Below are 26,570 nucleotides of genomic sequence, written 5' to 3' on the forward strand. Positions count from 1 at the left end.
TCGAAAAATATAACTCCATGCAATGTGCGCGTGCATAATTAAGAGGAATAAATCGCGTTATAATTGCAATATATGCGTGTATGTATGCGCGTATTTCCTCTTTTTTTATATTCCATCAAAAATTTAAATGGCAGAAAAATGAAATAATTAATACGACTAATGAAATATTCAATAGGACATTTAATGCAAAGTATTCGACGAATCAGAGATCTATTCTATACAATCATTATTAAAATCGGGAAATATAATTATCACAAAATTATTCGGTTTATCTGAGAGTATTATTTTTTATTTAACAACATTTTACAAAAATTCAAGTCGATTACGATTGACCAAACTCCTGTTCACGATATTCGCTAACTTTCGCGGCGAGGAGACCAAAAATGTAGGATTCGCGTGGAAACAAACTCCGAAGCTAGCAACTTGTCCATTTTCTCTCGGCAACGCCGCCGGAATTCAATCAAACTTGCAAAGCTTTCGAGCACTCGTTCCCGGATTACTCGGGAGTAAACAGCGACTGCAGCTTTCAGCGCGACATTTCTGGACGTCTCTCGATAAGAAGACGCCGGGGAAGAACTCGCGGTTTTGTTCGACTCGACGTGCGTACTTGTTTGTACTTCTCTTCAAGAGGAGAGTAAATTAGCGGACCTCGGAGGGAGAATGACGCGGACTCTGAGGGTGGAGTACACCGTGGAAAATCAATGTGATCATAGAGAGAATGGGTGGGAGAAGCAGATAGATAGGAACCGAAGACAAGGAACCTTTATGTCGGGTCACGTCTTTAATATAACTCGCGTGGGCGACGGGATATGGCTGCGCCGAGTGTAATCAATCTTCGCAACCATGTTGCGCCGCAAGGATGCCACATTCGAGAGAAATGCGCGGCGCTATTTCGATCGGATCTGTCGAGGGAGATTTGCGAGAGAGAAAAAAGAAACTGGAAGATGTGCTTTAAAATCGTTACTTTTCGTTTGAAGGAAAACTTCGGGGTTAACTCTTGCCAGGCAAAGTGTTTCAAAGGCGATAGATTGCTTTTCTCTACAAAGGGTAACAAATCTGAGTTTCTTTTTTTTTTTTTTTTTTAATATTGCACGCTTCTTACTATTCGTGAAATACGATTTTCTTATTTTCATACAGCTGTACCGTAACTCTTACAAAATCTATTACGCAAAGATCTTTACAATTTTTTGTATTTCTCTGTTATTTTCGTCCTGCAATGTGTAACATAAATTCGTCGGAAATAACCCGCTGTGCTTGAAATGTCAACTTGCCTAGAAACATGTTTTCTCATAGTAATTTGTAGAAAATATATTGGATTTTTATTAAAAAAAATTTTTTTGAGGAGATGGTTATATATTTTCTAGAGATCTTTTTTCTCTCGAGAAAGAAAACAATTGTTCAGAAAATTTTATTTCGAGTCACACATAGAGTTTCATTATTATTTAAAATTTTCTATGATATAGGACATTTTTGTATTTTCCTTTATATTTTTAGAAATCTTTTTGAATGTACAGAGTACAGAATATATAGAAAGCATATAAATAAATATGAATATTCCAAAATATTTGAATATGAATATTCACAAATATTTTTTGAATTATAAATTCTCTGTCAAACTCTCAATCTTTTGGCATTATATAGCTTTGTGACTAATATAATTAAATTGAAATTCTATTAAGTAAACTTTATTTAAAATTAACTAAAGAATGTAATTGTGTCAATCTTTTAATTCCACAAATTTTAATTTGTGAAATTTTTTTCTCGTGATTCTGAAATTATTAATGCTTCAATATTTTTCTTGAGAAAAAGTCGTCTTTAAATTGGCCAGAGAATCTGCTATAACATCGAAAATTCTATGCATCTTTTTTCACGACATGAAAATAATATTTTATATGCATAGAATGTTTAAACAACTCGTATACATGATTTGGTATTATACATTATAATATATATAATATGTATATTCATTGACATTTTATATTATATATACATATAGAATGCAATTTTTAATTACGTACATTCGCTAGTTTGTTCGTTTATCGCTATACAACACTTTAGACGCTATTTCATATTTGCGTTTTAATCATAAAGTTATATAAAGCTTGCATAAAGCGTCTAGCAATTAAAAGTGTAACAACTATTTCTATCAATTTAAATTTAGATGCTTGATGAATATCCACCGAACATCCATATCTGAGATGTAGATCATCTACATACATTATTTTAGTCACATTTGCATATACATTTCATATATGTTTTAACGTTTTGTGGATGTTTTTAAAAAACCAGTTGATGGTTTTGGAATATCCTACATATTTTTCAATTTTTTAAGACCAATTTAAATTATCAATAATATTAATTTAAGCACCGCATTCGTCATTCGATAGAGAAAGAGGCGTTTCACGAAAAGGCAAAAAATTCGCGAGAAAGAGTGAGAAGAAAAAAAAGGAAAGGACATAAATAAGTACAACATATGTTTTAATGTTCTTAAAAAACCAGTTAATGGTTTTGGAATATTCTATATATTTTTAAAACCAATTTAAAATATTAATTTAAGCACCGCATTCGTCATTCGATAGAGAAAGAGGCATTTCACGAAAAGGCAAAAAATTCGCGAGAAAGAGTGAGAAGAAAAAAAAGGAAAGAAGGACATAAATAAGTACAACATATGTTTTAATGTTCTTAAACAACCAGTTGATGGTTTTGGAATATTCTATATATTTTTAAAACCAATTTAAAATATTAATTTAAGCACCGCATTCGTCATTCGATAGAGAAAAGGCGTTTCACGAAAAGGCAAAAAATTCGCGAGGAAAGAGTGAGAAGAAAAAAAAGGAAAGAAGGACATAAATAAGTACAACATATGTTTTAATGTTCTTAAACAACCAGTTGATGGTTTTGGAATATTCTATATATTTTTAAAACCAATTTAGATGATCAATCATAATAATTTAAGCAATGCATTCGTCATTCGATAGAGAAAGAGGCATTTCACGAAAAGGCAAAAAATTCGCGAGAAAGAGTGAGAAGAAAAAAAAGGAAAGAAGGACATAAATAAGTACAACATATGTTTTAATGTTCTTAAAAAACCAGTTGATGGTTTTGGAATATTCTATATATTTTTAAAACCAATTTAAAATATTAATTTAAGCACCGCATTCGTCATTCGATAGAGAAAAAGGCGTTTCACGAAAAGGCAAAAAATTCGCGAGGAAGAGTGAGAAGAAAAAAAAGGAACAAAGACGCGGAGAAAAGCAAAATGAGAGATAGAGTAGACGGAGGCACAGAGGGTACATAACGGAGTGCGAGAAAGAAAGGGAGAGAATGACAGAGAAAAACATAGAGGCCGCGCTTTCCCCGAGGGTTCTGGGATCGATCCCTCTGCAATTTCCCGCACATGTTCGCATTGATCTGCCCTCACTTGCCCCCAGTACACCCACTCCTTGCCGCCATTCAACCACCACCACTACCACCACCACCACCACCATCACCACCACCACCATCTCCACCACCACCACCATCACCACCACTACCCTAAGCTTCTTCGCTGATACCTCCGATCGCCCTGACTCTCCTTTCTACCCTTCGCTGCTCCCTTTGCGGACCAAAGTCATTCCAACTGCGTTCCAATTCACCCTCTTCTTTCTTTTTTTTTTTCCTCAACATGTCCGGGTCTTACATATCCGTGGGCTTAATGCACGCATGTCACGCGCGCCACAGATATTATTTCCTTCGTCGATATCGCTCGAGTTTCTTTTTATGAGTTCGGCCGCGATCCAACCCCCATCGAATATACAGAGTTCCCGAAATGATTAATGCACGACGTTCGATAGACGTTTTCTTACAGGTGTCTCATCCCTCTTTTGTGTTATTTGAAAATAATTGGGGTTATCTCGCGAGAATTTTGCATTTCGAAAATATTGATACTTCATTCCAGGGATTAATTTCTGGTACGCTTTTTAAGGGAGGTTTTGTTTTATGCGTTGTTTCTTTTTATACGACCCGTTTTTCCTCGAAGCTTTTACGAGGTTCTGCTGTCCTACGTGATTCTGGCAATCTCCTCAGGCGAAATTCACTCCGAATACGTAAATCCACCCTTTATTTCCTTCTAACGTGCCTGGAACGCGCGCATACTCACGTCTTAACACACGCGCGTCACGCACAGCGATATCCATCCCCTTCAATGTCTTCCAATACTCTTTCCTCTCTTATCCTTTTTCCGTACCCCTTATACAATTCCATATCACGTGTCCGTTCCAATCTTGCATTATCTTATATAGCTTTTCCCGATATAACATATATATTTTTGCGGGATAGATAATAATATTTATGGTTATTTTATATTTAATCTATTTTTATGAATTATAAATTTGCATTGTTATTTTTAAAAAATATTTTTTAATTTAATATTATATAATTTAATTATTATAATTTAAATATTATATAATTTAATTATATTTGCTATAAATATTTTGGAGTTAAAATCGATATTTATTTTAATTAATCCTGCAAATTTAATATTACGGATTCATGTAATCTAACTTTTATTTATGTATTTCTATTCAACCTTAACTGATTAATTCGGAAAAGCAGATTCTTCTCGCTACGTGAAATAAAAAATAATTTTTTTTTTTTTGGTATTATATATCTTATCGGTAAATCTTCTTGTTTACCATGTTCTTTCGTTTTATGTTTGTATACGCAATTCTATATTTTTCGTTATTACTGCCATTGCCAAGCAATCTCAGTTTCATCCATAGGCGGCTTCTGCCATCCCAGCTTCATTCTAACCCTCGCATTTGCAAATCCAACCCACCCAGGACGAAAGTCGTTCCAACTATGTGTCTTCTCTTCTTCCTTCCCACCTAAACATGCTTTCTCATGTCACGCACGATGTGCGATGTGCGTCATATTCAGTTCGGGAAAAAACTTTCAACAAACGACATGGTTTCTCAATTTTAAGTCCTCTCCTATTCTGTCTCGTTTCATCAACTATGAAGAACTTCAAAAGTATCGCCTGATCGTTTTTTCGTGTCATTTTAGATACTTTTTGAAGGACAAAAATAATCTATCTATATAGAAAAGTCTTACTAAAATTTTTCAAGAAGAACGAAATTAATGGAAATGTTTACTATAATATTGTTTTATTTCATTTTATATATTTCTATAATGATATATATAAGCTCAGAAATCAATATAATACTATATAAAATGAAACTTAAATTAAACAATAATTTCTGATCTCTGAAATAGATTCAATAAACTGCATATAAAAAGTCGCTATTAATATTTACAAAATTAGCAAATTTAATTAAAATGTGTGAAAATTCAAATTTGTCTGACTTTGTCTTTAAAAATATATATATGTAAGCCTTTTGAACTAATTAAACTTGAATGCCAAAGAACCGTATAAAGATGCCAAGGTCAGAGATTTAAATGCCTCGATCAATTATAACGAGAGCGATGCAATTTATGCAATATGAAACGCTACATCCCTCTTTACATCCCCGTTTTGCACGCGAGAGCGAATGAGCGGAAGAGCGAAAGTTGAAAAAAAAAGTACTCTCATCGCAATGCGCGGTGTATTTTATTTTTCTTTTGCCCCGAAGGAACAAAAAACTTGAATCGCGTCGAGGGGAGAAGCAAGCGCGAGTCTGTAGGTAAACCACGTCAGCTATCTAAATTAAACTTTTCCATCCCTTCGGACTTCCTCCTTCTCCCTTCCTTCTCGACGACTATGCAATATATCAAATCGTCTGTCATAAATCTAAAGCTTGAATCGCGTCGAATGTTGATGTAACTGATCGTTAAGAAAACTGCCGTTGGAAGCCAGGTGCGATCAAAGAGGGAGATAACAGAACAATAAAAATTATCGATATTGACAGGTGTCAGAGACCTTTTACGAATATTTGATTTCGAAAAAAATAATGAGTTACATTTATTTATTAAAATTTTTAAAAATAAAGATACACACAGTTTAATTTAAAGTTCTGGGATGAAAATTCAATGTACGAGGTATCGAGACTTAACAAAAATTTATTTATGCCGTTGGAAGCCAGGTGCAATCAAAGAGGGAGATAACAGAACAATAAAAATTATCGATATTGACAGGTGTCAGAGACCTTTTACGAATAATTGATTTCGAAAAAAATAATGAGTTACATTTATTTATTAAAATTTTTAAAAATAAAGATACAGTTTAATTTAAAGTTCTGGGATGAAAATTCAATGTACGAGGTATCGAGACTTAACAAAAATTTATTTATGCCGTTGAAAGCCAGATGCGATCAAAGAGGGAGATAACAGAACAATAAAAATTATCGATATTGACAGGTGTCAGAGACCTTTTACGAATATTTGATTTCGAAAAAAATAATGAGTTACATTTATTTATTAAAATTTTTAAAAATAAAGATACAGTTTAATTTAAAGTTCTGGGATGAAAATTCAATGTACGAGGTATCGAGACTTAACAAAAATTTATTTATGCCGTTGGAAGCCAGGTGCAATCAAAGAGGGAAATAACAGAACAATAAAAATTATCGATATTGACAGGTGTCAGAGACCTTTTACGAATAATTGATTTCGAAAAAAATAATGAGTTACATTTATTTATTAAAATTTTTAAAAATAAAGATACAGTTTAATTTAAAGTTCTGGGATGAAAATTCAATGTACGAGGTATCGAGACTTAACAAAAATTTATTTATGCCGTTGGAAACCAGGTGCGATCAAAGAGGGAAATAACGGAACAATAAAAATTATCGATATTGACAGGTGTCAGAGACCTTTTACGAATAATTGATTTCGACAAAAATAATGAGTTACATTTATTTATTAAAATTTTAAAAAATAAAGATACACACAGTTTAATTTAAAGTTCTGGGATGAAAATTCAATGTACGAGGTATCGAGACTTAACAAAAATTTATTTATGCCGTTGAAAGCCAGATGCGATCAAAGAGGGAGATAACAGAACAATAAAAATTATCGATGTTGACAGGTGTCAGAGACCTTTTACGAATAATTGATTTCGAAAAAAATAATGAGTTACATTTATTTATTAAAATTTTTAAAAATAAAGATACAGTTTAATTTAAAGTTCTGGGATGAAAATTCAATGTACGAGGTATCGAGACTTAACAAAAATTTATTTATGCCGTTGGAAACCAGGTGCGATCAAAGAGGGAGATAACAGAACAATAAAAATTATCGATGTTGACAGGTGTCAGAGACCTTTTACGAATAATTGATTTCGAAAAAAATAATGAGTTACATTTATTTATTAAAATTTTAAAAAATAAAGATACACACAGTTTAATTTAAAGTTCTGGGATGAAAATTCAATGTACGAAGTATCGAGACTTAACAAAAATTTATTTATGCCGTTGGAAGCCAGGTGCGATCAAAGAGGGAAATAACAGAACAATAAAAATTATCGATATTGACAGGTGTCAGAGACCTTTTACGAATAATTGATTTCGACAAAAATAATGAGTTACATTTATTTATTAAAATGTTAAAAATAAAGATACACAGTTTAATTTAAAGTTCTGGGATGAAAATTCAATGTACGAGGTATCGAGACTTAACAAAAATTTATTTATGCCGTTGGAAGCCAGGTGCGATCAAAGAGGAAGATAACAGAACAATAAAAATTATCGATATTGACAGGTGTCAGAGACCTTTTACGAATAATTGATTTTGACAAAAATAATGAGTTACATTTATTTATTAAAATTTTTAAAAATAAAGATACAGTTTAATTTAAAGTTCTGGGATGAAAATTCAATGTACGAGGTATCTCGAAACAAACTCGATTCCTGATTAATTCCCAGGGGACGCTACGAAATACTTTGCACTTCGTAGCACAACATAGAATCGGATTTCGTTATGTGGCACATCGAGGCTCGTTTCTCATTTCGGTAATACTTCCAGGAATAGAAATTGCACTGCCATATATCGATCCCCGTCTACATCTCCCTCTCTTTCTTCTCTCTCTCTCTCTCTCTGTCTCTCTTTCTCTATCTCTCTCTCTCTCTCTCTCTTTCTCTACGGGATCGACGTTTTCGGGTTGCTCGCCCCTGCGGTAACGCGAGGCTGACGCGGAAGGACTTTCCCGGAAACCCGAAGACATCGATCTTCGGGCTCCCTTCGGCCAATCAGCGTGCTGACTGCTCCTCGAGAAGCAGGTCCTCGTTAATGCAGCGCAATTCGTCGGAGCGACGCCGCTAATGGACTCGCGCAATCATCCTGGCTTGCTACCGATTCTCCCTCCCTGTCGACAACACTGGTGTCCACCCTACATCTCTTCCTTTTACGTCAACTTTTTTGCAAAAATCTCGAGACGCTCTTCGTCCAAAGTTCTCGCTGCATTATCTTCTAATATTTCATTCTCCCTCGAATTTTCTTAATGAGTTACCCATTCTCTCTTCATGTGATTGTGTTGCACAGTAACAGTCATTTTTTCTGAAATAATAAAGTTTGCTGCTGCCGAGAATAATTTAAATTTGTTGCTGGAAATTTTGTATGATTGCAGATTAAAATTATTTTAATGTTATGCACTTTCGAAAGAAAATTTATAATTTTCTGTATTATAGATCGGAACGATTTTGACAAATTCGCAATTTCCATTGAATAATTTGAAAAAGTTTTATAATGACGCAAGCTAAAATCTTGAGGGTGCTCGAGACGAATTGAGGTTGAATTCTTTAAGAGCAGCTGCTCTTTTCTGACATTTCATCATAACGAAAATATATCGGGTTCTAATTTTATCTTTTCGCGTAAAATCGTTTCTTTCCTCGTGTTGTTAAATTTTCCCAATTTAGAAACTTACATTTATATATCTTTTCTCTTAATAAAATTAAAATATTATCTTTCATTTTACTCTCCTCGAGATCGAGTTAAGCAGAGAGAAGAAGTAAATTTTTTTTTATTTTTTTAACCGTTCCGCAGAACTTTTTACATTTTCTCGAGAGGTAATTTCATTTTAGAGGAAGAATTTCTTATAAAAGAAATCACGTCTCTTCGTTTATCTTCTCTAAATCTCTTAGCATCTTTCCCTATTTTCCAGATCCTTTATCATTTCGACTATTCTTCCTCCGTCCTTTACCACTTTTCTCTCCTGCTTTTCTCTCGCCTATCCTCCCCTTATTTCGTCTGTTTCCGCTTATCGCACTCTTCTCCACATTCCACACCCATCTTTCTATCATTCTCTTCCATCCGATCGGTTCAGAGGTTGGCTGTAATCAAAAGAATAACGTACACCTCTCACCCCGATCGATCGAACCTGAGCTTTCAAGATTTTTCGATTAATCACTGTCTTACCTAAATGTATTTCACGCCTAAAGAAGTGATCATGTGATAAATAATATTTCGCATTTAATACAAAATATGATTTTTATTATTGGAAATTCTGCAAACAATCAAGTTGATCATTTGATAATATTTGCTTGAGTGAAAATGTTTATCTTGACAATTTGCAAGTATCACTGGAATATGGAATATTATGGAAAATATAAAACATGGAATGGGCGGTATGTAGAATATTATGAAATAAGGAATAATATATAGGAATATTTTATAGAATAATGATGAAGTAAATTAAACCGAGCATTTAAGATTTAATTAAATTCTGGACTTGACTGGGAATATTAATTAATGGGGTGAAAGAAATTTTTTTCATAATATTCATTTATGTGTTTTCACGAATACGGGCAAAGTTTAAAAATTAGATGACAAAAGATGAAAATGAGAAGAGAAAAGAACACATCGTGACCCTAATGCTCCAGAAGCGATGTGACCTTAATTCCACCCAAATTCTGTTGTAGACCCGATTGATATATAAATCATCGCGTTTCTCGCGGTTCGGGTTATAGGTATATATATATATGGCTCTGTAATTCTAATAAATTGGTTTGTCATCCAACTATAAATCAGAAAGCAGCTCTACATACTGCGCACTTTTTTTGCATGTTGTTCCTGATGAGCCAACAAAATTCAATTTCGAGAATGAAATACTACAGTCATGTACAAATATCGTTCATCGAATTTCAGTTGAAAATTATTTTTGCTAGCGTGTAAAAAAATATTTTTTCTCTATATTGGAAAGTGAATATTTTTAGTATAGAAATAATATTTTATTTTCATCGCCGGAGAAAGAGAAAAGCACAGCTGTGACATTTCTTGTTTTCCTCGTTGAAAATTAAAAAAAAAGATGCACACCTACAAAGCGTGCAATAAAATATTTTATTTTATAACAAGAAAATAATAATTTCTTCTTATACAATATTTAGACTTGTTTGAAAAACGAAATATTCACGATAATCGCTGGAGAAGGAAGAAATCTTTACCTAAAACAAACCACTACACGTGGTGGATCTACATATTCCTCCCTTTTACGTAATGAGACGTACACGAAAGTGGGAGAGGCCTTATGCTTAGGAGATTCGTAGGAAAGATAGTCGTAACGAGGCGTAGAGAGTGGATCAATACGAGGGTTCTTACGTAGTTCGCTTACTCTTGCTCTGTCTCTCTCCTTCACACTCAACTTTTCCGCTCTTCCTTATCTCTTTCTTCCAACCCGATCTTCTATTTCTCTCGGCTTCGTCCTCTCAACCCTCTGTTTCTCTCCTGTCTTTTTCTCTCTTTCTCTATCTCTCTCAATCTCTCTCTTCGAGAACTCGGTGTGCACGAGGACGAAGGCGGATGACGATGCTTGTCGATAGATTGAATACGGTGATCTTCCGTTTACTCCCCCGAAATTCCCAACCCATTTGAGAGAGAAGCGCGTCGTAGCGGCGGCAGCTACTCCGAAATTGCGAGAATAGTATTGCATGTTGCGAAACTGCGTTATGGCGTAGATACAACGAACCAAAAGTCGCCTGTATATCATCTTCACGTGAGAGCATGATGCCGAGAAATTAAGAGGGATAAAAATGAGGCAAATCATTGCGACTCGATTAGTCTAGGCCAAGTCAAATTACATATATTTTGGATAAGAAACAACATCAACAACTACAACAACAACATCAACAACACACTAAAAATCCTACAACCGGGCATGCCCTGAGAGTACGAGAGTAGTACGCGTGCGAATATGTTTATGCTAAAGCGAGTGAGTGAATAAGAAAGAGAGAGAGAGAGAGAAGAGAGAGAGACAGAGAGAAAGAGAGAACGAGAGCACGTGTGTATGTGTGTTGTGTGCGTATGTGTGTAAAGGGAGACAGACGGATCGAGCGCGAAAGTGCGCTCGAGGGTGCGGAACGAATGAGAGAGAGGGAGAATATAGGTGAGAGATAGAGAGAAAAAGGAGTCACGTGTGACTGGCCACATGTGCCTCAGACACGAAGAACCAGGGGGCAGAGCGAGAGCGACAGAAAGAAAGAAAGGTTCAACGTGTATGTGGCTCTGTACACTCGTGCGAATGTGTAGACTACATACATGTGTATGATAGAGAAAGGAGGTACGCATGTGGGTACTGAATGAGGAGGAGAGAGAGTGCGCGCGAAAGAGGGAGTGCGAGTGCTTATGCAATCCCTAATACCACACTGTATCCGAAAGACATTCAGAGAATATCCAGAGGATATACAGAGGGCATTAGAACATCCTCAGGATGTTCCCTGAACGTCTTTGGGATATGTGTGCTAATAGCACACCATATCTCAATGACATTCAGAGGATATCCGGACATTCGAACATCCTCAGGATGTTTTCTGAACGTCTTCGGAATATGTGTGCTAATGGCATACCATATGCGAAAGACATTCAGAGGATATCCGGACATTCGAACATCCTCAGGATGTTCTCTGAACGTCTTCGGAATATGTGTGCTATTAATAGCACACCATATCCGAAAGACATCAGAAGATATCCGGACATTCGAACATCCTCAGGCTGTTCTCTGAACGTCTTCGGGATATGTGTGCTATTAATAGCACACCATATCCGAAAGACATTCAGAGGATATCCGGACATTCGAACATCCTCAGGCTGTTCTCTGAACGTCTTCGGGATATGTGTGCTATTAATAGCACACCATATCCGAAAGACATTCAGAGGATATCCGGAGGACTTTCGAACATCCTCAGGATGTTCTCTGAACGGGATATGTGTGCTGTTAGGGACAGAGTATGCTAAAGAGAGAAAGAGAGAGAGAGAGAGAAATGGGTATCAACTGATGGGCACGTCCTGGTTGTAGGATCGGCGGTGCCGAAGAGGGAAGAAGCCGCGATGACGGCCTCCGCCAGCGAAACCACACAGGCGGTGGAGAATTTCGCGAGGCTCTACACGGCACTGCGCCACGACGACGCTAGGCCTCTGTGCCGTTACTGCGGCCGTAGCTACTCGTCGCCGAGCAACCTGAGGCAGCACGTGAAAAACGTCCACTCGAACTGGCCGCCACCGGACACGTGGCCGCAGTGCAACGTATGCGGCAAACGGTGCAAGACCAAGCACTACCTGATCAATCATCAGCTGCAGGCGCACGGGATCCATCAGCGGCCTAGTATGAACAATCCCGCGACCCAGCAGCAGCAACAGCAGCATCAGTCGCCGTCCTCGTTGCCATGAGTACGTTTGGTGTCCGAGAGTCGTCGGGACGCCAAGTTTTCGCCGATTGCCGAGAGACTTTAGCCTCGATGATTGGAAATCGCGACGAGTTTGGGGATTCCCCGTTATCGCGGCTGCCGCCGTTACTCGTCCGAATATTATTTCGTCCATTTCGAGGCTTCGCCAGAACTGACGGAACGCGAAGCTTTTGTAGGTGGTCGATACAGGGCAGCGAGAGAAATACGTGCATTTCCGATAATGTTGTTAGGCGGCCGTTTGGGCATTAGTCAGGGTTAATGATTGATACCCCCCATCGCGGACACAATGTTGCTTTTACAATGCGAGGACCGAATGTGCACAATGGGTGGCTTTTGACGGAAATTGCCTATTCCGCTATTTGATTTATATATGATTTAACCGCATTAAATTGTGTTTTTTGTTATGGACAATTTTATTTTTATTTCTCCTTATGTAGAAATCGCGTATTACAAATGATAACGTGCTGGATGAAGCGTGATGTATTCATTAGCGTCGTAGCTAGATATGATTTAGCTCTGTGATATAACTTTGAGATTGTGATTCGACGTTGATAGCATTACAGTCGTAATGAAATCTTTTATTTGAAAAATGAGATACATTGAGAGGAACTGCGTGACGAAAAAGAACAAAACGAATGTAAAATTATAATTATTATTTCTAATTATGACAAATGAATCGAACGAGCTGCGTGTTTTGCAATTTTATGGACGGCAAATTAAGTCCATGCCCAAACGCAATACAAAAAAAAAAAAAACGATACGTACATACTGATTTTTTATACGACATGAGAAAACAAAATGATTGATCGTCTGATGTCTCAACGTGACGCTCAAAATCAATTAAATGTAACGAGAAATGTATACGATATCGAATGAGTATACGAAAGTTGATCGAATGCATAATTTTAAATAATACGAGATAATTACGTGAACGTATAATTATAACTGATCACGTGATGGGAGATTTATTACAAATCTGGCATACTCGATTGTTTGCAAATTCATCGACAAGCCTTGTTGATAAAACACCTCGAACACCTCCGCTACCTTTCGCCGAAAATCCAGATACTCTTATTTAGTGTAAAAGATCTTCAATCTCTGTAAAATATCCTAATTTTCCCATTTAAAAGAACATGATTAAATGGCAATGTCAATTGTCCATTTTCTTGCACGATACAGACTCCTTCCAATCATGTTTATAAAATAATTATATCCCGTAAAAAATCTTGACATGCGCGCGATATATCGCATTTTTATTTTTTGGTAGAATTTTATTTAAATCGAGTTTATTATATAATCCGATTATCCTAGCTATGTGTCAACATCTGCCATGCTCTTAATTATGTGATATATCTATTTGTTATAAATGTTTATTACTATATACTGAAAGTATGAAAGATATAACATGTATATATTTCAATGATCTTGATGCGACTTTTATGTTGAAGACTATTTCACGTGAGATATTATTTTCAATACATATATAACAACAAGTACTTAAAAAAAAACATAAATTATAAGTGTTGAAAAAAAATTAACAATTTAACGCTCGATTCAGAAAAAAAAAAAACTTATTCCGATATTAATTAGAGTTTATATGAATTTTCTCGGAAACATTAATCAGAGTACTCAATGATGTTTAAAAAAAAAAAAAAAAAATGCACTCCGAATTAATTGCACAAATAGTCTTCGCCCGCGCGGAATAACAATTAGCGATCGATTGATATCAAAGTAAGAGCGCGGGTGTAATTTCGCTGCGGGAAATATTCCTAGATGTTGAACATCGGGTCGGTCGAGGTTGGGGCGCGCGTAGCATTATCGTGTATAGCTCGGGGTGGGATTACGGTGGTGGTGGCTGGTGGTAACGTTGGTGTGGTGGTGGTTGCAGATCACGGGCTTGATGAGGCAGAGGGTGCGGCTTACCACCACCACCACAGCCATCACCAGCAACATCATCGGCATCGCCATCATCATCCACTATCCGTCCCTCCTCCTCACCACCGTCATCAGGCGCCGGCGGAAGACGACGCATCAATTAATCAATCCTCCACCACGGCCACCACGACGATCACGACTACGAGCAAGTATCAGCGCGGCCAGCCGGACTTCAGGCAACAGAGATTACTACGGGAGCACCATCGGCAGCACGGTTACAGATGTCCCCTCTGCTGCAGAACGTTCCAGGACATCAGCGCGATGAGGGCGCATCTGGATCATCATTATCCCAGAGACTCGCCTACCTGTCCCGTTACCTCCTGTGCCAAAACCTTCTCCCATCCCAATAGTGTTAGAAATCACATGCGACTCAAGCATCCTGTGCAGTGGGATCAGATTAAGACCTTGAGGTGGACCTACGTTTGATTTAACAGGCGAAGGTCGCTATAAGTGTAATTGCATGTCCTAGTGTTAATTTGCCAAAGAAAATTTTGTTTTTTCTCCTTTTAATCTTTTAGCAATTGCGCGGCGATAAATATCCGAGTAGATTCAAGTCAGAATTTTCAATTTCAATTTTTATATATGCATACATTTTATTAAATTTTTTGTAATAAAAATTGTTTAGTCAAAGTATCTAAATTTAAATAAAAATATTGTCGCTGATATAAAATCTAATATTACTCTTGTACGATGGAATTAAATAAAATTGCGTACGAGAAAATAATGTATTTGAGTGAATATAATGTGTACTTAAATATCAATTGACAATCATTTTTTGTGTATAAAAAAATTCAAACTTGTATACATTTATCAATCAAATTAATATAAAACGGAGTGTATTATCGCCGCGCAAAAAGCCACTTCGAATCATGAAAGTTGGAAGAGAGTCTGGTCGACGGAGATTGGATATTTTATAAAACTATGTGCAGAGTATCGAAAGACACAAAAGAACGAAACGAGTGTATGCGTTGATAAGAATGCAGAATTGAGAATTAGCTAAAAAAAAAAAGTAAGTTTGCCGTATAGTCTTTTCACGTGATAGGAGATGCACAAAAGTGAAAATCGAACTATCTTCAGTGCTTTATCTCTAAACTGTCATACATGCACCCACCGTGAAGTCTATCCCTGATTAAAAACGCACACTGTATGTACATATGCGAGAAATTATATCGGATTACAAAGGACAAAAATTTATAAATATATAAAAAGCTATTATAGAGTATATATGTACACATGACAGATACATACAAGAGAAAGAGAGAGAGAGAGAGAGAGTTATACATAAACATATATAGAATTGATTTTGTATAAAATGTATGAAAAACAGTATTTCCTCTAGAAATCCGAAGCGTAGACCAGGTAGGATCAAGCGATACACACATAATAAACACACAGCGACGTCTGGCGTCGAAATATAACGATTAGATTACGTATCTAAAAGAGAAAACAATGTTCCTCTAAGCTGAGTAAGCCAGCCTTATGTTAAATAACGTAGTATTTAAGAATGTAGAAAACCGAAAACACGCGCACGCCAAAAACGGCAGCGATAATCGCGCCGAAATCAAGCGGCTTCGATTGGCTCTAAAGATTCATTTGCTCCAGCGACGAGAGAAAAGTGTGGACAAAATTCAATGTGAAATGTCAAGGAAAGAGAGCGAGAGAGAGAGAGAGAGAGAGAGAGAGAGAGAGAGAGAAATGTGTTGATGCGTGTACTAGATCACACAAAATTGCGTGAAAATATACTGATCTATGTGAGTGGGTGAAATTGCGAGTGAACACGTCGGCTAGAAGTAAAAGGTCGCTCGACAACACGCCTTATTTTTCTACAGTCTTACTTTTATCAGTATTCCCTAGGTAAAGAGTTCCCCAAAAAAAAAGAAAACATTACGTTCGAGATCATGTATACGTGAATTGCGGCGTATTTTAGAAACACAAAGAAATATATATATATTATTATATATAAATAAATTATATATATATATATATATATATAATATATTATATATAAATATATGTATATATATACACATATATATATGAATATGTGTACGAGTTGTTAGTTATGATCTCGAAGAAAATGTCATTAACTAATGAGGAATACTAGTGTACTCATAATTACGATAATTTTCAAAACGACGTTGAAACGCATAAAAAATGCATTATATTAATATATATATAGAATATATATAGGACTGTGGCTACAAAGCAAGACCGTAATTTTTTTTTCGTACGTATTATTTATTGTCGACTATATTATTTTCATGACTGACAGCTCGTATGGTAAATAATGTATAGAGTATTATATGCACCTATTTTAGCAGGTATTAGCTTATACATATATACATATATAAAACATACGAAATGAAGTCTATATACTATTTAAGTAATGCTTTGTATAATAAAAAGTATTCAGAAAAATATCTAGAGTATTATATCTTTATAATTTTTTTCACGATCTCTCTCTACGTACTAACACGTTACTCCGCTAACATTCCTGGCTACTAATATTAATCAGGCTATAACATATAATACTTTTATAGAAAATGTAAAAATAAATGACTTGTAAGAGTAGTTTTTTTAAGAAGTAATATAAAAGATTTATTTTTATGAGATAATTATATATAATATATGTTATATATTATATACACAATCATTATTTATATATAATATATAATAATTATATTAATATATACATATATATTAAATGAGTCAATTGAAAATCTCATTTTCTACGTAATCCTCAATTAATCGATGAATCGCTAATTAATCGATTAATCATGCAGTAAAGAAATTAAACAGACATTTATTTATGATGTATTTTCAGTCAGTCGACGAGCGATGGACATGGTACGAGTACGCGCCACGGATCCTAGACCTTGTCCGAAATGCGGCAAGATGTACCGATCGGCGCACACGTTGCGCACCCACTTGGAAGACAAGCACACGGTCTGTCCGGGTTATCGATGCGTCCTGTGCGGCACGGTAGCGAAATCACGGAACTCCCTGCACTCGCACATGTCGAGACAACACCGCGGCATCAGCACGAAGGACCTCCCAGTCTTGCAGATGCCGAGCCAGTTCGACCCAGAACTGGCATCGCGGCTGCTGGCGAAAGCCGGGGTGAAAGTAAGTCCGGCCGAGCTGCGCGCCAGGGCCAGTCCGACGGCGCCACGTAGAAGCGACATAAGACTGGAGCTGCCACGTGGAGGCGCCCCGTCCGAGACTGGCAGCAGCAACTGCGGCGGTGACGATCCCGAAGATCTCACTTTACCTCTACCCTTCAAGCTTAATCCGTCCCCCATTAAATCCAACTCCATCACCAGCGTGATCACTAGGGTAAGCGGCAGCAGTAACGGTAGCAACAACAGTAAGATCTCGACATCAATCGCAAAATCCCTCGACACGATGCACGACACTCGGGAGTCTAAAATGCCGCCGTTGCACTCGTCCGGTCACCATCCGGGGCACAACACCAGCGCGATCAGCGGCTCCGCGCTCCTGAACACTTATCTGCAACTGATCGCGGAGAACACGGATCTATCGACAATGGGGCTGTCTCCGGAGCACGCGGTCGCCATGAGGATGGCTCATCTTGGCACCGCCAAGGCGCAGATGAACGCCATAGAGAAGCATGGCGGTCGCAGCCTGGAGGATCCCTATCCTATTATCGGTAGAGATGAGGAACAAGTGTCGGGAGGAGTTAATCATGAGGATAGGGACGAGATGCACGACAGACATACCGGCGACGAGATGGACGTGTCGGGAGGAGAGGAGGAGGAGGAGGAGGAGGACGAGTATAGCGATAACGAAGAGCCGGAAGTTGTCAAGTCCGAATAGTTTCTCGTTATTCGTTCTAACTAACGGGGATATCGAAAGTTGGTTCGACATGACTGTTGACGCGCGGTAACGTGAACTATTTCTGCAATTTACTTTATTGCGGTGAATCTCGGATCTAACGACAATAGGATTGATTCCGAGCCACGTAGTTGCTATCACACGACTCGGATATCGCCCAGTTTGGCTCCGTCGAAGCACAAATGAGCGTTATTCCGTAGCCGTGAAAGATCTCTAGATCCTATAATTGGTGGAGACGAGTAACAAGTTGGCTAGTTGCCGCCGATCACGTTGCTATCTTGTGTTAAAGGGAAATAGAAATGATCGCGATGACAGATATCGTTCATCGAATTCGACATTTCGTTTCTTATTATCGCACAGAGAGAAGCAGCAAGGGTGTTATTATTTATCGGATGTCTATATATGAAAAGTGATCAAAGAAGGAAGCATTTCGATCATTTGAAACGTCGATCTTATAGACGAGCTTGCTCGACCTAATTACATCCGATTAAAACTACAAAGTCTAGTTATATGCATATATATGTGCATACACGTATATGCACATATGTTTGTGTAAACACACGTACATACACATATATCTATTATCACAAATATTCCAATCATCTACCTCAATGCATATATGATAGAACGATAGATGATAGAGCAGACAAAGTTGAATCTCAGTAGAAGAAGAGAGGATATGAAATAGTATTTATGTTAAATGACAACTGGAAGAAAAATACTTTCATACTGTGCTTGAAAGTTTAAATATCGAAGTTGACGACGAGGCAATTTGCTATTTATTAATTTTCACAAAATATTTAACTGACAATTTCAAATAAAATAATAATATTATAATTAATATTATTAAAAACAATAATATTATTAGTAATATTATTATTATTATTATTATAGGTACATGATACCTCAAATCTCTTCCGTAACATCAGTTGATGGCAGATTTTTGAGTTATTCAATGACAGAAATTTAAATATCAAAATATGTCAAGGCTATAATAGTCTATAAATAAAAAAACTTTAAAACATTGTAATTAATCAGATTGTTTCATATGTTTCGTATTCAGATGTTTTCATTCGTATATTTATTTAATACATCACACAATGATAAAAATGCTCTCAGAATTTTTTATTTTATTCTCGACTCATATATAATTTCTATATTGATTAATTCTCTATTGTATACTGAGAGCCCTACAAATCACTTGATAAATATCTGAACCAGTTCAGATGTTCAACTTGTATTTACTTAGATTCGTGATTAAATAGACTCGATACTGAGCCACAAAATTATATTGTTTTATATATATGAAAATAAATCGTAAATATAACAAGCGGACATTTTATTCAATAGTTGATATGTGACGGGATTAATTGAATTGTACACATTAATGCTATGTATACAATTCTAGATATGGCAGCATACTTTTATTGGATGCCAGTAGATGTAAATTTCTCTACAAGTTAAGAGAGACTTATGTTAGAATATTTTTCCATCAGCAATTTGTTTTTTAATTATTCAATAATATAATTATGCCAGTATTATATTAATGCAATATTAATGTTAAATATTATATGTAGAGTGCAATATTTAACATTAATATCGCATTAATATGGCATAATTATAATACTGAATAATTTTAAAAAGTTGCAATTAAATATTGTGCTTCATACAATATATTTAATGTTATAAAATTATATTCTGCATGAAAAAAACTGATTGTAATTAAATTGTTTTTAATTTTTTTATTCTTTCATCTCTTGACACTAATAACATCCACTGACATTTTTATAATTACTATTTTATCTATCGAGTTGTAAGATTTGTAATTACGTTACGTATTAAATCATTGGATAAAGAGTTTGCTTGTTAGGTTTATAAAAAAATTGACGTAATTACACTGAAGTAATGTAATGGTATATTATGAGGAGAAATATTTTTTATTTTATTTATGCATATTCGAAAGTGTCTTGGATTGTTTTCAGCAACGGGAGAGCGAGAGAAAGATCGAGTTTGCTATTTCAGTACATGTCATTTTTCCCAGCAATCGATCAGCCTCGGTCTAGAATTATTTTCACGGTCTGTACATTTCAGTAAATCATTCAAATCAGAAAAGATTGTCATGAGCGATAAAAACAACGTTGATTTGAAAAATTTGAGGATTAAATAAAATTGAGAATAAAATAAAATTTAATTATTAAATAAATTTTTTTATTTATCTGTAAAACATCTACCGATTTGAAGTAGTGATTTTTGAAATTTACAAATACATAGTGATTAGTGATACATCAATCAACCAAAAAAAAAATACTGTCCAAGTTTTATCTTCACACTATGTGACTTCACTTTTTACACTCGTTCAAACATATCTTTTGTCATTAATTCTATGAATAGTTACAATGCAATTTTTGAACTCATTCAGAGTTGTTCAGGACAATGACAGCGCCTTTAACATCTCAACAGAATTCCCAAGAGAAAAAGTCGCGTAAGATCCGATGACCTAAAGGGCCGGAACACCAAATCATAGGGTATCATTTTTTCTTTTCGGGATTAAAAAATCGCATTATTACAGCTGTATATAGAGTTAGTGATAGATATGCTAGAATATAGAAGGAATTTGAATATCATTATGAAAGAAATCACTACGAATTTGAAAATTTCAAAAATATAGTTCTTTGAAATTGAATGAATCTCATTTTGAATAACTCTGTATATTATCTCGTGAGCAAAATGTTTATATAATATATAACAAATAATATATATAACTTTACACGGAATACAAAATATACAGGTTTTCAGAAAGGTGGATTTAAGAATTTCTTAAGGAATTAAGGAGAAAAGAGAAAAAATAGTGAGAGAAAGAAAGAGAGAACTAATAGTTAAAATTACGTAATTTTTTAATTTTTGCTCACTGACGTAATTTTTTAATTTTTTTCTGCTTTCTTTTATTTATTTTTTTTTGTTTTTTTGTTTTTGTTTTTGTTAATCAATCAACGACACTGCACGATATCGAGCTGACGCTCGCTTCGAAAAATGATATGTAAAAAAATCAACGAAATCGAAACAAATTTCGACGACACACACTTTGCTCTTCATTAACATTATTAGGTTTCTTCGTAACGGTCTCTTTACGAAAGCTCACAATTAGACAAACGATATTGATTGCATTTGATGAGACACAGACAGGGAGGGACTTAATACCTCATTTTATATTCTTTTAAAGTATCGAATAAAATTATATATGCATATATATGACAATTATTAAAGTCATATATTATGTATTAATAATAACACATCTCTCTTACCAATGATGATTGTTAAATGTCATGCAATCTCTAATATAAAATGTAAAATAAATTTTCGGGACGGTAGATTTAAGGATTTCAATCAAGGAGAAAAAGAGAGAGAAATGTATACATATATACATGAAAATTACTTAAGTCATATATTATTTAATATTTAGTTGCAATACATCTCTTGCAAGTGTGTGTGTCAATATAAAGCAATCTAATACGATAATAATATTTTATAAAATTTACTGCAATACAATCTGAGCGATAATTCAATGCATTTGCCATTTCATGTGGACAGCTTGAATACAATTGGTCTAACTACGTGATTATTATTGACAATTTCTGATGCGTTATTCTCCTTTTCAGTGATCAATAAGCGTTGTTTTTTTTTTAACTCCTCGCGATTACTTTCGCATTACTTCGGAAAATGTTATGATATATCTGGGTCCATAGCATTTTTCACTAAATATAATATACATCTCTGTTTATAACTTGGATATAATTTTGTTCTATAAAATGTATCTAGCTCAATTCTTATAAAAAAAACTTTCAACTCGTTTCGAATTTAATCCGATATAAACTTTCACGTTTCATTCGAATTTTAAATCCGATGAGAATTTTTATATTACAACAATAACTAATATAATTAAATCCTGTCTGGATGATGAGCTGGATCGGATATTGAACAATATAACTCTATTAAATTTATGCAAGACTCTGTTATAAAATCAGTTATTCAAAAAATAAGTTTTTTAATCTTAACTGATTTTATAAAATTTAAATAATTCATCTGGTTGAACTTTTCCTAATATACATAATATAAATTTTTGTTTTTAAATAATCTCAAACATCTGTCAGTAATTGATATATCACGTAATACGTGTAATACCTGTCTTATTATATATGTAAAAATATTGAACACATATTATATATAATCTGAACAGATTGAGTATCCAGACAACATTTGTGACAACTTTTTACCATGTTTGACATAGCAAATGTGCGTAACAATAGTGTCTTGTATCTATTAAAAATGAAATTATAATTTCAATGCAACCTTTACGGACAATAATTATTTCTTAAAATATATTTGAAATTAAATATGTATTTAGTATCGTGCTTTAATCAGTTTTCATCAATTTTGGTAAATTTTATTTCAGTTTGAGATCACAAATTAATCAATATGTAATTGCAAGATTAACCGATTAAAATAACGAAAAGATACTTAATGCATACATTAATCGTTCATTAATAAATAATTAATTTAAAATCCAAAAAATATGAAATATTACAAGCAAACTTTTTTTCGGAACATGTTAAACATTTTGTGATGATGACAAATTAACTATCGTATAATATTTGGGATTTATTTTTGCATCATGTACTATCGTTTACACGCAGTAATATCGTCATAAATTTCTCGGCGCATTATTCTTCAAAAAAATCGTAAGAAGTACCTAATATTGGAAAACACTAAATGTATTCACAGATAATTGAGGTTTGGCAGAGATACATTTACAATTGGGTGATAAACAATGTGGCAAACATTTAAGTGGCCAAACTGTGCATTTCCCCAAGTCAAGTGAGTTCCGATTACACACCGATTATCAATCGAACACAACGATATTTCCCGATCGGAGATAGACTCGATTAAACCTAGTTTTTGTATATGACGTAGTGAATTTTTGTACGGAATCTTGCGGATGCATCTAGATTCATAATTGTAGAATTATTGATCTCATTAATGCTGAAATCGATATGGATAGTTCTCGCTTCGCGCAAAAAATTACAAATAGAACTGGATCCAATCGAGACTATGTCCGATGAAAATTGTGTCTGATGTAATAACAGCTACTTAAATGCAGTTATTACAATAAATAAACAATCAGATATATGATTTCCGATGTATTACATTCAATGAGTACAAGTATATTTTTTCTCTCTAATTATAAAGGATATCTCTTCGGCTCTCTTTACCCGTTTATTTAAACTATACATAATTAATTGGTTTATCTTATGCTAGAAAAAATATAAAAGAATTGATGAATTGTAATGACAAATGCATCGAACATCATTAACATATTTGGTTGTACATACATGTGTCATTCTCCAGACACATTTGATACCTGATTTAAAATTTTTTGCAGAAAATTAAAATGCAGAAAATTAAAATTTAAAAAAAAAAAAAACATTTTTCTTTAATTTTTTAATTTTTTTTCTTTATTGCTAATCATATGCGTACCTATATATTATAAAAAATTTCTCTAATATGCTATTTTTCTAAATTTTTTAATCTTTTTCGCTAACCATATACGCAGATCGAGTTGCTTAAGATAACATTATTGAATTTGATTTATATATATTGTGATTCGTGATTTCAATACTTTTATTTTCAATTTTTTTATGATTTAAAAAAAATGAAAACAATAATAATAATAATATTCATAATAACAACATAAACAATAATGATAATAATAATAATACTAATAATAATGAAAAGATTTAACGAAGTCAAATGCAATTGAAAGTGCATAAATTACTTAATTTTTTTTTTTAGAGAAAAAAAGAAAAATTCGGAATTAATCTGTAGTTAACCGATATTATGGCCAATATCATGGCTGGCACTTAAGTGACTAAAATATTCAGATAGAAGAAATATTGATATAATATAGATCTATATATATTTATCGGTATTTTCTTGTGGGATGTCCCTTTTTCGCTCTATCATCTGCTATATTTAACACGTCGTTTGGGAAAGGTATTTTAGGGCTTGCCATGACATATAGTACTTAAGTTTAAAATATCGACTGCTCCTATTAACACCGGAAAAGAATTGCAACAGTCATTATACGTCAATATTAGAAATAACGTAGACCTTGAAACAGTAGGCTAATATCGGTAGCCCACATTGACAAACACAATAATGAGAAATGAGAAGAGATTAATCCTTCTGTCAAATAAACGGGTATCCAATGTGTATCCAGATATACCCGAAGCAATTTTAAATGTATCGAAACTTTTTTCCGCCCGAAAATACGAAAAGAGCATTCGGCAATCTCTTCAAGTATAACGAGAAAAAATGTTCGATGCTGAGCAGCTGCTATAAAAAATATATAGTAGTCCAAAACATCGACAGAAGGGTTAAATTTTTATGACGATATCTTCGATACCATTTGAACGTAGATTTGCATTCGACTTCTACAGAAGTCTATCTATTTGATTTGTCGTTGTTTGTGCGCGTGCAATGTTTTTTTTTTTTTTTTCTAGGGTGCGTTCCACTTAAATACTCGCGAAACGTGGAATTATTTCATCCTTTTTGTTCGCCTAAAGTTAAACAAAAACAGAGGGGGAAGAGCGAATGTGTCAAGTGGAATATGTCTCTAGTGAGGCGGAAACTTCTTCCATTTTTTTTTTTTTTTTTTTTTTTTTTTTTTTTGAAACGTAGAAAAAAGTTGACGATGGAAATACTTGCATACGCAATTAACGCGGTAAATCATAAAATTGTTCCTACTATATATAATGCTCCGATGAACAACCTAGATATAGGTATAATAAATAGGTGATAAACTATCTATATAAATAATAATAATAGATATATTATATTAAGAGATGCAGAAAGAAGAAATGAAACTTATAGCAATACGACCGGGAAGTGTTGAAAATAGATGTCCTCTTTCTTTAGATGATATTGTTTTATCATCTTCATGGACAATTATTTGACCGATTGCTAATTGAATATCTCGGTTATATAATGCGTATAAATTTAAAGGCTGTCATATACAAATAGCAAATAATTAAAATAATAAGATAATTAATACATGAGTTATTGTTAATTATTTAATACGAGAATAATGGTAATAGTATCTTATAATATTAATTATCTTATTGTTTTAGTTCAGTTCGTATTCGTTAATTAATGCTCTTAAATCACTGAAAATATTGATTAAAGCAATGACAAGATTTCTCCGAAGATTAATGATATCTCATAGATTTTCAGTAAAAACTCAAACTTTTTGACTCTTCCGTTTTGTGTTTTACTGATTACGACAATAGATTTTACTGATTACGACAATAGATTTTACTGAAAAATCAACACCATTAATTAATTCTCAGTGAGATTTCATTGTTTTTGCAATGCTTATATAACTAGAATCACTTAAACTTATTATAATATACTGATTTTATTTAAAAGAGAACTGCTATAATTTTTCAAGATTACGGGGAGTTGACAGAAATTTCAACAGAGCATCTGCTCGATATTGATGAATATGATAACGCAATTCCATGTCGGAAACTTTGACATTGTTGATGCAAAGTTATGATACATGGACAATAATGATATTTACAACGTTTAATTATCAACGTTATCGTATTCACGGAAAATAGTGTTCCTCTTACGTTCGATACATTTATTTAACTAAAGAATTAGGAAAATGATGTGACATTTTCAGTAATGAAAAATCGTCTCTAAAAAACGTTAGGAATCTCTTATTAAAAAATGTCACAATAAATCTGAGACACCCTGTATATATAAAATATGTTTATTCGTCATTCGTTATTCGTTTATTTATACGTCTTCTTTTTATAACACTTTCTCGATAATTAATTATCTCGAATTACAATAACTTACAAGGAAATATGACACCATAAATTTAAATGGTAATAACGCGATTTTACATGATATCGTATTATTTGCAATAAGTTCTTACATGGACGGTAAAAAATTTCGATTTTTAATCTCGAAATGAATACTTAACAACGCGATACGACGTAACAAACGCAAAAAAATGGCGTTTTATCGTATATTTTTCGTGCATTTCAACATGATAAGAGCGCGAGTTTAACCCTTTCGTTAATGAACGGGTACCCAAAAAATAATTCTAAATATTAAAAATATATTTGG

At 34.2% G+C, this 26,570-nt stretch overlaps 1 protein-coding gene across 4 annotated transcripts in view; it reads left to right on the top strand.

Annotated features, from left to right (window-relative positions):
- Positions 1-23,499, top strand: part of LOC114936709 (protein abrupt) — a 98,511-nt gene extending 75,012 nt beyond the window's left edge. For 3 of the 4 annotated variants that reach the window (XM_085490266.1, XM_029309991.2, XM_029309990.2), the window contains one exon: positions 17,347-23,499. In XM_085490266.1, coding sequence (XP_085346392.1) covers positions 17,347-18,359 — 1,013 coding nt within the window. In that variant the 3' untranslated portion in view covers positions 18,360-23,499. Of the gene's footprint in view, positions 1-12,199; positions 14,271-17,346 lie in introns of those variants that run through there. The other variant, XM_029309995.2, reaches the window with a different exon arrangement.
- The last annotated feature ends 3,071 nt before the right edge of the window (positions 23,500-26,570 follow it).

Source organism: Nylanderia fulva, unplaced genomic scaffold (assembly GCF_048542155.1).
Source record: "Nylanderia fulva isolate GAGA-0341 unplaced genomic scaffold, ASM4854215v1 Scaffold12, whole genome shotgun sequence".
Classification (NCBI taxonomy): Eukaryota; Metazoa; Arthropoda; class Insecta; order Hymenoptera; family Formicidae; genus Nylanderia; species Nylanderia fulva.